The 13,341-nt window shown below is 54.1% G+C and overlaps 1 protein-coding gene across 8 annotated transcripts in view; it reads left to right on the top strand.

Moving 5' to 3' along the window:
* Nucleotides 1–1,164: 1,164 nt before the first annotated feature.
* Nucleotides 1,165–13,341, top strand: part of BCL11A (BCL11 transcription factor A) — a 74,061-nt gene continuing 61,884 nt past the window's right edge. For 4 of the 8 annotated variants that reach the window (XM_063152778.1, XM_063152782.1, XM_063152781.1 and 1 more), the window contains exons 1-2: nt 1,165–1,676; nt 7,292–7,621. In XM_063152778.1, the coding sequence (XP_063008848.1) occupies nt 1,622–1,676; nt 7,292–7,621 (385 nt within the window). In that variant the 5' untranslated portion in view covers nt 1,165–1,621. Of the gene's footprint in view, nt 1,677–2,527; nt 2,920–7,291; nt 7,622–13,341 lie in introns of those variants that run through there. The other 4 variants (XM_063152776.1, XM_063152775.1, XM_063152780.1 and 1 more) reach the window with 3 other exon arrangements.

Here is a 13,341-nt window from a genome sequence, read left to right as displayed (position 1 = left end):
CCTAAGGGCGGCGGGCAGCTCCTCGTCCCCCCGGGCTCCGCTCGGGCTGTCCGCCGCCGTGCCGAGCACGCTGCGCCCCTCGCAGTCCCTTGGCAGCCGCACTTTGCTCCGCACACCCGCTCGCCTCCAGAGCTTATTTCTACCGCAACCTGATCCCTCCCGGCGCCGGCAGCGTCCGCCCCGCTCCAGGTCCTTTCGGCGAAGTTGCAGCCGCTGCCGCCGCCGCATCCTCCCAACTCCAGCCACTTCTCGGTGCCTGCCGTCGCCTCGCCTCCCCCCTTCTCCCGCCCTCCCCCGTTGCCAGCCCGCTGCCCGCGCCGCCCCGCCGCCGGCAGCCCCGCGTTTCGCTTTCGTTCGGAGTCCGCGGCTGCGGGCAGGGCTCGGAGGGGGGCTCCGGGGCTGGCAGCCCGCGGGAAAGCCGCGAGGTCCCGCCGCTCTCCGCCCCCCCCGCGCCCGGCTCCTGCGGCTTCTCCTCCCCTGCCCGCCAAACTCCGCTCGCCGCTCCCCCGCCCGCCCCGGGGCAAGGGCCGCCGCTCGCCGCCGAAGTTTCCCGCGGCCCGGCCCGAGCCCCCGCCGCCCCCCGGCTCCCCGCGGGGCCGCCGCCGCCGCCGCCGTCCCCCGGGGCCGGGCCGCAGCTCCCGGGAGGAGGGGACTCGGCGGCTTCGAGGAGGATGGGGGGGGGCGAGCGGGGAAGCCGGGAGCCGGATGCCCCCCCCCCCCGCTTGCTTTTTGGGTGGTCTCCGGTCCTACCTGGCTTCCCCCAGCTCCCCCACCTCCTCGGCACAGCCCGCGGCCAGCCTGCCCCGCAGCCCTCTCTGCCCGGCTCTGCCTTCACCGATGTGTTTGCTTTTCCAGCGGGGGTGTGCGTGCGAGAGCTGCCGCTGCCTGCCTGCCTGCTCGCTTTCTCCCGCTCCTTTTCCTCCCTTCCCTCTCCCCGTGTGCGTGTTCAATTTCCCCCCCTCGCCCCTCTCCGGGGTCCCCTCTCGCTCCCGCGGCTCGGCGGCCACTCGCGGCCGCGGCCGCCGCCCCCTCCGCCCCCGGCCCCCCGGCTCCATTGGGCAGCGTGCGCCGGGCGGCCGGTGCGCCCCCCCCGCCGCGCCCCCTCCCCTCTCCCCCCTGCGATCACTGTCCATTGGCTTGTCCTGCTCTCTTTTTCATGTCCAGCCCCTGATGAGTGTCCATTGGTGTTGCCTTCGCCTTCCCTCCTCCCCTCTCCCCGGCTTGCCCTGCCCATGTTTTGTATGTCTCTGTCCATCCAGGCTCCTGACGTTCAAGTTCGCAGGGACGTCACGTCCGCACTTGAACTTGCAGCTCAGGGGGGCTTTTGCCATTTTTTTCATCTCTCTCTCTCCTTCTCTCTCTCTCCCTCTCTCTCTCTCCCTCTCTCTCTTTTTTTTCCTTGCACAAAAAAAAAAAAAAAAAAAAAAAAAAAAAAAAAAAAAAGCCATGACTGCTATCCCACAATTCATCTTCCCTGCGCCATCTTTGTATTATTTCTAATTTATTTTGGATGTCAAAAGACATTGATGAAGATATTTTCTCTGGAGTCTCCTTCCTCTCTAACCCGTCTCTCCCGATGTGAACCGAGCGACTCACAAGCCACCGAAGCCACCAACCCACCATGTCGCGCCGCAAGCAAGGCAAACCCCAGCACTTAAGCAAACGGGAATTTTCACGTAAGTAACCCGGAGAGCAATTTATTTAATTTCCTCTTCACGGATTTAATTTTTAATTCGAGGGAGAGCAGGGGAAAAAAAAAATTAAAAGTGAGAGGGAGTGAGCGAGTCGGGGAAAAAATGAACTCAGCGCCGGCTCGGGATTCTCGGCATTCCGGGTAATTTCTCCCTCTCTAATTTAATCACCTTGATGACTTTTCTTCTCTTTCTGCCCGTGCCCCTCGCCCTCCGGCGCGCACTCCGCTGCCCCGCTCCGCGCTCGCCTCTCGCCTCCCGCTCTCCGCGCTCTTTGGCGGCAAGAGCGGCAGCTCTCGCCCGGCACCGGGAGAGGCGCGGGCGAGGTGCAGGGCTGCCGGGGGCACAGCCGGCCGAAAGTGGGAAGAAATTCCTGCGGGAACGGCGGGCTGCACGCCGGACACGGCGGCGGCGGGGCGGGCGGGATGCGCGGGCGAGCGGAGCGCGGAGAAAGTCCGGCGGCCGGAGCCCCCGCGCTGCCGGCGGGCTCGCCCCCTCGCCCCGCGGCGCCCTCCGGGGGGGCCGCAGCCGAGCCCGGCCGGGCCGCCTCCCTTTTGTTTCCGCCGCGGGGCGCGGGGTGGCCGTCCCGCCGCTCCCCGCCGCCCCGGGCCGGCGCCGTGCGGGGCTCCGCCGCCCCGACCTCGCCCCGCGCCCGCCCCGCCGCCGCTCCGGCTGGGGCTGGGGCGGGGGACGGCACCGGGCGGCCAGGGAGCCGAGCCGAGCCCCGCCGCGCCGGCTGGGATTCCCTCCTCGCCCTCGCCTCGCGTTCTCCCGCTCGCTTACTATTTTTTGGAAGATTTTCAAAAAAAAAAAAAAAAAGTGGAAGTGGATTTTGATTGGGAAAAATCTCGTGTCTGAATGTTTACAAGCACCGCGTGTGCGGGGAGCCTCCTGCCAACAAACACAGGCGAGAGCGAGCCCGGGCTGAGCACACACGCGCGCTCACACACACGCACACACACACACTCAACACACACACAGACACACACGCTCGCACCCTCACACCCGCGAACGGCCCTTCCTCGCCGCCGCATTTCAACCCCAAACCAAATCCGCTCTCCCCGGGAGAGAAAAAACAAACCCCGAGCCCCACCACACCGTTCGCAACAAAAACTCTCCGGCTCCCTCCGTCCGTCCCTCCCTCCAGCCGCCACCACACACACCAGGGCTAGATGCAAGATAAGCGGGAGCGCTCTTTGCACAACAAAAGGCAACTCGAGCTGGAAAGGTTTGGGGCGAGGGGGGTGGGAAGGAAGGGAGAAAAAAAAATCCTCTTTTCCTCGGGGTGAGCCTGGGGGAAGGGGAAATGCTGCATGCTTTTCCTCACTCCTTTCCCCCCCTTTCCTTTATTTCTTGCTTTCTCTCTCTCCCGTTACTCCCGGCGGGTTTTGTTCCCTCCCAGGGATGGCAGAAAACCCAGTGCCGTTTCTTCCTGCCAGCCATCCCCGGCTCCCTCGGCCCTTCGCAAAGCCCCCCAAACTTTGCGCCGCGATTTCTCTTCCCCCAGGGCCGCCCAGACACTGCGGCTCGCACATGGAGCGAGGGAAGCGGCGCTGCCTCTTTGCATGCGGCCGCGGGCAGGGCCGGCCGGGGGCTCTGCCTGCCCAAAGTTTGCCCTGAAACGCGGGGTGTGTCGGGGGCTCAGCCCCTCCCCCGCCGTCTCTTTCCCCCGATACTTTTCGGGGAGCCTTTTTAAAAATTTTTTTTGTTTTTCATTGCCTGGCTAGGGATGGGGTGCAGCATCTCTGGCATATGGGGATGGGCCCCCCCCAGAAATGGGGGGTGCCCGGGGGTGCTATTCCCGGGCGGCCGTGGAAGTGGGTGCGGGGAACGGGGATGGCGGCGGGAGCGGAGCAGGGCTGGGGGCTCCGGCCGGGCCCCGGGGCAGCGGCGGCGGGCGGGATCCCCCGGCGGCTCCTGGCCGAGCAGCGCGGAGCGCGCCCACGTGCGGGGCGGCAGCGGAGCCGGGCCGGGCCCGGGGTCCCCGCGGGCAGAGCCGGCCCGGCCGTGGGGAGGGGGCGTGGGTGGGCCGGGGGCCGGCGGGGAAAGGGAGGCCGGGCCGGGGGAGCGGCGCGCCGGGGATGCGGCGGCGGGGCCGGGGCCGGGGCGGCGGAGGCGGCGGGCGGGATCCGTGCCCGCTTCGGTCGCTAGGAGGCACAGCGAGATCAAACAACCGGGCAGCCCCGCGAACTTGAACCTGGCCGGCTCCTCCGCTGCCGCCCGGCCGGCGGGAGGGGGAGGGCGCCCAGCTCCCTCCCCTCCACCCCCCCACGCCCCCCTCCCTCTTCTTCTTTGTTCTTAATTTTGCGCGGAGTTTGCTTGCTCCGGGAGGCGGCGGGGGATGCTCGCCTTCCCCCTGCCCGGGTTTCCCCTCCCTCCCCGTAACGTGTTGGCGGCTCCCATTGTACCCCCAAGTCCCCCTTTCCTCGCACCGCACGATCCGAGGACGCAAACTTGGGATTAAAGAACCCTTCTCCATCCTTCCCACGGTGCGGTGCGGGAAAATGCCCCGGCAGCGCATCCCGCATTGCCCCGCGGGCATTTCCCCTCACCGCGCTGTGGCACCCCCCTGCCCGCCCCATCGCCCCCGTACCTCCTTTCTCCCGGCACTCCAAAATCCATCCCTCCTTTGCCGGTGCGCTTGTTTTGGTGGCTGGGAACAGGGGGAAAAAGGGGGGAGTAGGAGGGCGAAGGGGGAAAGCTGAAAAGACATGTTGGTGGAGGGGCAATTTGCATGAAAAATAGAGACGGATGATTAGGGACCCAGGCAGGGAATTTTGATTGCCCCAGAATTAAAAGATGCATCCTGCAAATCGGAGGCAAGACCAGGTGAAATGTATTCTGGTGTTTTCTTTGTAATCCCGGTATTTTATATTATGTTCTAAAAGTAGCAGTAATAATAAAAAACATAATTTTTTTTTTTGCTGGCTCTGCCTCCATCAGGAGCCAAATGTTTTGCAGCTAACACAGTGCCAGCCGTATTTCATACATTAGTATATAATTCTTGTTAATTAGCAATAATTTACGTTAAGAGCATAGAAAATGTTGAGGTTACAGGTTTTATATCTGTACATTTGATCATCTTGTTATTTTCAAGAACTTTGCCTCCTATAAAATTAATTAGGTGAAATGTGGAGGTGTAATCAGCAACCTCTGAATTACCACTTCATTTCCTGGTTTTGATTGTAAATCAGCCCAGTCCGTACAGACTTTTAGCAAAGTCTATTTTTGTTCCGTGCCACTTTTAACTGTCTGGTGTCGAAGCAGCGGGTTACCTTCCCCTGCTAAATAATAGTGACAACGTCAGAAAGGAATCAGGCCGCGGGAAAACATTATAATTGAGTGATGATTAGGCAGAGCTCCTCGCTCAGCCAGTTGCGAGGGTAGCACGGGTGGTTTTGTGTCTCTTTGCTGCGGAGGGTCGGTGAGCTCGAAGTTGGGTTCGCAAAAATACCTTTGTCTGCCGAGCTGCCGGCGGGATTAGTCTCCTGCCATAATTTTCTCCCTGGGTCCGAACGCAGGGAGCGGCTCGGGGAGGAAAAGCGCCGTGCCCGGCAATCCCGCAGAAACAGAGCCCGCTCCTCCTCACGGCTTCCCGAGAGGAGCAGCGTGAGGCGCACGCTGTGTGTGCCTCCTCTCCTGCCGCTCTGCAAGTTTAGCAGAAAGCCCCAGCGATTAAGACATTGTTTTTATTAATACGAATGTAACCTTCATATTCCTGTGGTTGACCTTACGTTAAATTAGAAGTAGTACTAGGGGCAAGAAATGATGGGCTGGATCCCCGTGTCCTAGTTGGAGCTGAGGTACAGCGAGGTAGTGTGCTCTTTCAATATTATTTTACGCAGCACAACTGGGAGCTACTCCAGATCTTCCTCCTCAATATTCAGCCTAGGTAGGGTTGAAATAAATTTAACCTGAGTTCACTGGATTTTTGCACTTTATCAAAATCAGTTCCAATATTGTGCAGTCAAATTAAAATCTATTTTTTGATTCTCTGTGGCTTTAAGTTCATTAAATGTGAAATTGGCAGCCAGCTAAAGAAGGTCAGGCTGATTAACTGTTTAGGAGTTGTATTCTGTGTCTCCTGCGTTACCTGGCAGTGTTTTGGGGTGGGCTGTGTTTGTAGTACCCTCTCCTCCTGCTCGCTGCTGTTAGCGTGCGTGTTGTGTTGCGCAGACAGACGAACACCAACACGCTGCTGCTCGTATTTATTTTTTCCCCCCCCTCGTGAACGGCGATGGCGGTGGAGGCTGCACAGAGATTGCCAAGGTATTTTTCTGCAAATGTAATGTAAAAAAAAAAAAAAGCCAACAGAAAAGAGAGTGAGTCTGCCTCGTTAAAGCATCCACTGACGATTCTGTGAGCAGAAATAGCCTCATAATGAAGCTTTTTGGAGCTCATTCAGAAAATTTGTCAACTTTGACAACATTAGGCAAGGTATTTTGAGTTTAAAGAAGGCGCTTCTCACTGTTGTGAGGAAATGTGGCAGTTGCTTGGCCAGGCTGATTTTTAGATGTTGAAGGCCATGGGTGCTAACATGTTCGAGATAATTTAGGTATTCCCTTATTTCAGGATTAGAAAACGCTAAATGACTGATCTCCTTATTTCCTTAAGTACTAAAAAATACCCCATCCAGCTAATATCTCTGAGTGGGCTGGGTGGTGAATTTGCTGTTTATTTGGATCCTGAGGAGTAGCTCAGAAGTGAGCGGTGCCTCCCCCCACCCTGCAGGCATTTCTGCTGCACTTGCTTTTTATCATTTCAGTTTTCTGCCACAGATACTTATTTATTTATTTGCCTGATACCCTCCCCCTTCCCCCACTGCCCCCCCACTTGGTGTATAACCACTGCCTGTAGGATTTTTTTAAATTGGAAGCCGCAGACAGGCCGATGGGGACAGTGACACGAATCCGTGCGTTTACGTGTGCACGTGTGTTCTGAGGGCTGGATGTGCCCTGCGTGTGGGTGCCTGGGCGTGTGTGCCCATGCAGGCTGGCTCTCCCCCTTCTCTTTCACACACATGCACACGTTACCTGCACGGCCTGTACAGGGAGCGTGGTGTGTCTGTGTGTGTGTTGAAACACCTTCTGTCTGCGCTGTATTTCTGAATTTTAGAAACTGGGTCTTGTCTGGCTGGTGGAAGATACACACCCATGTGTGTGAGAGTGTGTGCAGTGCTTTTAGCCTTGAATTCATGTACATAAATAATACATCCAGCAATAAAACACCACATTCCCTTCTTGTCGTAGTACCACAGGAGTTTCCCAGTGCGTTCTCTCAGCCTATCCATTTGATTTTAGCACCGAATCGTTCAAGGAGTCAGAAATGTGCCCTCGTGTAGGAGCACTGAGACAGTTGCGGTGCTGTCCCTCTGAGTTGTGCGTGCTAGGGCTGCTCCTGCAGAATCTCTTCCCTGTGACTGTTGAATCCCTGTCCCCGGAGCCGTGCTGTGTTGCCTGGTTTGGCTGGGGGGAGCGGGCGGGCTCCATCCAGAGCGGGGTGTAATATTCATGAAGAGGGGCCTCGGCGCGTTCCTCCCCCTGCGCCCGCTGCCTTTCCCGACAGCTCTAACCATTCTCCTTTTGTTTCTCAAACTGCAGCCGAACCTCTTGAAGCCATTCTCACTGATGATGAACCTGAACATGGCACATTGGGAGCTCCGGAAGGGGACCACGACCTCCTCACTTGTGGCCAGTGTCAGATGAACTTTCCGTTGGGGGACATTCTTATTTTTATTGAGCACAAACGGAAACAATGCAATGGCAGTCTCTGCCTAGAGAAGGCTGTGGATAAGCCACCTTCACCCTCACCAAGTGAGCTGAAAAAAGCATCCAATCCCGTGGAGGTTGGCATCCAGGTTACGCCAGAGGATGACGATTGTTTATCAACGTCATCTAGAGGAATTTGCCCTAAACAGGAACATATAGCAGGTAAATTAAAGCAAGGGGAAGCGTTTGCGAGTGTATTTCCGTGTCAGTCGCACCGTAGCATGTTGGCAGTGTGTGCTGTGAGGGCCGGGTGCCCATGCCCTCCCTGCTGGGTTAGCGGCGTGTCCCGGTGCCCGCGCGGCGGCGGGAGCAACAGGCACGTGCCGTGCCAGCCGGTGTTCCTGCCGCATTGTTCCAGCCACTCCAGTGATTTGCCTGCATTGTAGTCACCGTCTCCCGGTGTCTGCCCGCGGGAGGAGGGTTCCGAGGCTGCTTTCTGAGTCTTGGGCAAAGTCAGGGGTGAAAGAGTTAACCGAGCATCCGCCAGCCTTGGTTCCATATTGGCTGTCAGCGTATGGACTGTAATTAAACACAGCCCCATGGCAAAGTGACACCACCGACCTTGACTTTAAGATGCCATTTTCGACTGGCCAGGCCAGAGTAGAGAGGGCAGTTGCTGAAGCGCACAGACATGCTTATTCGAAAAGTTTAAGGGCATGTTGGAAATTTCAAAAGGTTGGTTTGACAGGAAAGGCTGCTCTCTGCAGCCTGCCTCCTCAGCCAAATGATAAATGCTTCGCTGTGCTCTCTCTTGTCTCTGATGTGGTTTTGACAGATGTATCTTGATTTTGTTTGCGGTTTACACAACCACATGTCAGCCGTACAAATGTCCAAGGCAGAGTTCTGTTTTGTGCAACAAACAATATGAAATGTAATTTAAAAAAAGAAAAAAGGGTAAATAATTCTATTTCATAGCATAATTTTTTTTCCTTTTTATAAAATCAGAAAGCCATTGGCCATGCAGATACTTTCATAAATGAGGTTAAAAAAATAAAAGTGTAGCATGTGAAAGAAAATCCCAGAGCTCTGGGAGTGTAACAAGGCACGCTCTGCTTTTAAAACCCTACTAGTAAACAAAAGTACTGCCCATTTGCAGCGAGCGTTTCAGATCCCTTCAAGCCATGCCAACGCTGCCAGTCGAAAAAGGCGAGACCGCAGCCTATCAACCCCAATGAGTGCCTGGACCAGCTGCAAACTCCCCCTCCAGTGATGTTGGGGATGTGGCACTGCCTGTGCCTCTCTTCGGGGAGCCCACAGGACCGCTTGGGGTTGTCGGAGGCACAGTACATCATCACATGATGTGCTGGAGCTTGTCTGGGGCTCGCTTTGGCCACAAAGTTAAACCATAATAGGGCAGTAGGCGCTGGGAGGTTCAGCAGGATCCTCCCGCAGCCTTCCCTGGCCTCCAAGACGGCTGCCAAACTGTGCTGGGGAGCTGCAGCTCTGGAGGTTTTGTGGTGGCAGCAGATCCTGCCGGTGCATGGGTGTCTGTCTGCGCACGTGTCTGTGTGCAGAGCCATGTGCGTGCACACGCAGACGTCATGTGAACAAGTGTGTGCTGTTTCTGCAGAGTAATCGGTCTTCCCCTGAAACGTGAATATCTCTACATGTAAGAGGAAACACAGCTACTGCTAAGCTGTATTTTGAGTGAGACTTGAAACCCCCTCCCAGTAATTCCCCATATTGCACTTCCCAGACACGGATACTAAAGGTGAGGTTTCTTTCCCGGAGTGGTGGAGGGCAGTGCCCATTTCCATGTGCTGCCTGCGATCTGACGGAAGGCGAGCAGAAGTGTAGGGTGTGATTGATGAAGCAGGAGCCTGGCGGAAGGGATTTGTAGTCTTCCAAGCTCTGGAGCCATACTAAATCACCAAATATGGAGGAGCGGTGGTATGATGTAACGCTGTATTTACGTACGGCGCCGCTCCGCTCAAAAGACAAAACACAGTATCTGTCAAGCAAGAATTAAACATGCTGTCGTCCCCGTGGTCCCAGCTTGGTCCCTGGGCTGGAGGGATGGCCATGCTGAGGAGTTCTGCAGAGGGGAACCTCCTGTGCTGAGGGTTTGCTCTGGCACTGGCTTGGTGCGGGAGGCTCAGCGAGCCAAGCGTGGCTTTGGCGTGGCGCAAGTGACGCCAAGCGAGGAGGATTTGGGCTGGCGCGCCGTCACGGGGCTGTTCAGTCGGAAAGGGCTGTGGTTTCACCTGGCTGTAAACGCTGCTCTGAGCACAGGCAGTGGCTGAGGAGGGGGCACAGTGGCAGAGCCTGATCCTGCTCCCTTGTACACGTAGGTGGGCTTGGACTGGGAGCAGGCTTGGCGCCGTGCGGGAGGGTCCACGTAGCAAGCCGTGAGTGTGTCCGGAGTAGGGATGCAGTTGTGACTGTCAGGACTCTTCTGCCCCAAGGTTTCTGGTGCTCAGCCATGCCTGTACAGATGGGATGTCCAACATCACAGGTTCTCTGCACCTCTCTGGCTGGGTTGGAGCTGAGCAATGCTGGGGTCCCTTGGTTCTTCCTGTTGGTTGGAAATGCAGCCTGGCTTTGGGAAAGGGAGAAGGTGCAGCAGGAGTTATGGGGTCTTGTGCTGTTCCTCCCCTTCTTGTTTTCATCTCCCTTTTCAGTTGGAGTTCAGCTCCCTTGTGTCACAAAGAAGTGTGGTGATAGCTGGAGTGAGGACTCCGGCAGTAAAATTTCCAGTGAAGGTCTTGGAGCCTGAACTGTGAAGTTCAGGCTTCAGGAAGGCCCCTGCAAAGAACCTCAAACTCTTCCAATTCAGCTATTTATATCTGATTTCTGTGCAAGAATGCAAAATGCAAGATTTGAGTGTGTAATTAAGGGAAAAAAAAAAAGATAGAGCCTGCCTTTGGAAAAATACACAGAAATTGGGGAAGTGATTCTTTCTGCTAAGAGACCATAAAATACATATTCTGTAGCAATATAAAAATGTTCCCAATTAGTTTTGAGGATGGAAGAAGTGTTCCAGGTTAAGCCTGGATGCAGAGGTGCTATGGGTGAGCTCTGAGTGCAGTTTTTTCCCTGCCTGCAGTTTTCTGGTCAGTAAGTTGGGGTGTTACAGTAAAAGAGAACCGTAAGTAAAGGTTAAAGATCTACGGAACAGCAAGGAGGCAGCGACTCATTCAGATACAGGGAGAAATGTCTGTTTTAACTGTCCTTAAGCTGCTCTTTATCTTGCCATTTTCCAGCGACAGGGATGAGGACAGGAGCTTGTATGTGTGTGTGTGCAACCTGTGCAGCAGCTGTGGGATCCATTCAGGTGCAGGCAGGTGTCCATACCTGGCTCCTCCATGTGGGTGTCTGCCTGTGCACGGCTCTGCCTTGCTATAAAAATTTGAGTGATGCTGATCCAGCGCCGGAGCTGAAATGCCATAAATTTAACTGAAAATTAATAGGATGTGTTGTGTGGGTCCAACAAGGCAGCTTTCATCAATATGTATGTCAAAGCCTCACCACCAGATACCGGCAGCCCGTGATTTGCAGCGAGGGCGACGTCAGGGCTTTAGTTATCCGCTCTCGTATTTTACAATAGGGGGAAATATTAACTGAAGTATCTGGAGATCAGTGGATGTAAAATCGCTGCTCACTTATTGAAAAGGCTGAGGAAATATTTATCGCCCGCCCGTGTCAGGTTTTGGCGGTTTGTTTGCTGGATGTGTGAATCCGAGGGAATTAATGAAAGGTTGGGGCTGGGGTGAAGGAGGATCCTAAATGTTACTTGGATGCAGTTGGGGGAACACTTTGGAGTCTGTATGATGCCGAGCGTGGATCCGTGGATGCTCTATTTACTGTACAAAGAGGGGGGAGGAGGGGAGGTCATTTTTACTGCTCGAATCCGATATTCTCAAGCTGCTTGTGACATTCAAATTAAACACGTGGGAAAATAATGTAAGAAATCCCTCTGTCTGCTGCACTCGGGGGAAGGTGAACGTCATTTGGTACTAAATTTGAGACTGAGTATTGTTTTATTATTACAGTCTTGGGAAGTAATGTCTTTAAGCAGAATTTTTTTGGAGCTGTTGTTAGTAGTTGCCATTGTAACTCTGTAGGTTGTGATTGTCGATTCCTTGTTTTGTTTTGTTCCGGAGACAAAAAAATACTGCTGTCTGCACTGAATAGTTGGCATTGTATCTGGACAATAAGATGAAAGCTTAAAAATAGAGAGGGGGGGAAAGAAGGAATATGGGAAGATTTTGAAGTCAAATTCTATCTGCTTTCCCCATACAAAGAAAGAGAGAGAGCAGGCTGGGTGAAATATTGCAGACAGGAAAAAATAGTGAGGGTGCTACCCAAAGGCTCCCGCTCCCGAGGTTTGGAGTGCTGCGTACAAGCTGTATTTGTAAATAAGACAGAGAAAGGTTGTGAACCGGCAGCTTGGCTGTTTTGTCAAAGTACAATGTCAGAGAAACTCTTTCTAAGACAAATTGTAAATAGAAGTGTCACGATGATTGCATGATTGAGCTCTAGAAGTGTCTTGCAATTGTTGGCATTGTCAGAAGACTTTTGAAAGCTTAATTAAAGGCGGTGGCCTGTGCGGCTGTGAAATTTACTTCTCGGGGGGGGGGGGAAATGTAAAAAATGTAGGGGATCAAAAAGTTGCTGTAATGCTGCTTGTTCAGGGATACAGAGAAGAGTCAATAGTTTCCCTGCTTTCCCCGTTGCCTTTTATAAATAACGTTTTTTGAAGAAGCAAGCACGTGACACCAGTATCATCCTTTGTACGAGGTAAAGATTGTGTTAGTTTTCCTATTCCCTGCTGTTCCAGACAGTTAATGTAAAAATGGCTCTTTATTGGAAACACAAATATGAGTTCACTCGAAGCACAGAAGCAGGGTAGAAAGTTTTCCTCTGCCTTCCAGGGGAGCATCACAGTGTTGTGGTGCCCTGAATATTTCTGCTGGGCTTTTTTGTTTCCTGCAAACCAGATCTTCTGAGAGGATGAGAAACATATTTTGTGTTCATTCTCCTATTGCATGAGACCCTGAATTGTGGAGCTGTCCATGAGCAGAGGCATCACTGTATCCAAAATGATGCTGGTGGTTCAAGAGGCAGCCTGGCACACGTTAAGCTCCATGTAGATCTTGAAAGGTGCACGTTGGCACCACGTGCTGAAAGCTTTGGAAATCATGCACGTAAACGCAAGGCTCTGCACCGACAGTGCCGGCAACGAGTGCTGGGCCACGGAAACTGAGGCAGGGAGTGAATTAAACACCTTCTAATTAGCCCAATGGGAGAAGGGAAGTCTTCCCTAAACATTCCCATAATTTGGTAATGCCTCTATTAAAGAGGAGGAGGCCTATTAGCATCACCCCGTTTTGTATATGCAGCCCTCAGCCCACAAGCTCGCTCCTGTTTCATTCAAATAATAAAAACAATTAAAGAGGCTTGTGAGGCACTGTCAGGCAACGGGAGCCTCCAGTTGTTTGCCTGTGTGCATCCTCATTTGGACAAAATTTTTTTTGGACAAAATTCCCTTCAGGCATCGGTCTGTTTTTATACCCACTAGTACCAGCTTTGTGCAGTAAAAGGCATTTAGCGTCAAGCTGGACATGGCCTGGCACAGTGCCACTTGTGTTTTGTTGCGTATTTTTTTTTAGCTAATCGCTGCGGATCTCTCGTTACCTTTCTGCTTGTTGTGATTTTGTTCGGGTCACGGTGCTGCCGGGGATGTTGTGAGTCCAAGGAAGTTGTCTTGTCCCAGTGGCAGGCATTTGAACGCAGCTTCCATCCGGGAGCGCTTGGTTTTATGTGTCAGCTACGGGGGTACTGCACAAGTCCGTAAAACACATCAAGTCTGTGTATTTCAGCGTGTTAAGTCTTATGTATTTGTATGTTCATACTGATAGTACGGTCCTAAAATTAACCAT

The sequence above is a fragment of the Melospiza melodia genome, chromosome 3, assembly GCF_035770615.1.
Source record: "Melospiza melodia melodia isolate bMelMel2 chromosome 3, bMelMel2.pri, whole genome shotgun sequence".
Taxonomy (NCBI): Eukaryota; Metazoa; Chordata; class Aves; order Passeriformes; family Passerellidae; genus Melospiza; species Melospiza melodia.
This window is presented reverse-complemented; position numbering and strand designations above follow the sequence as displayed.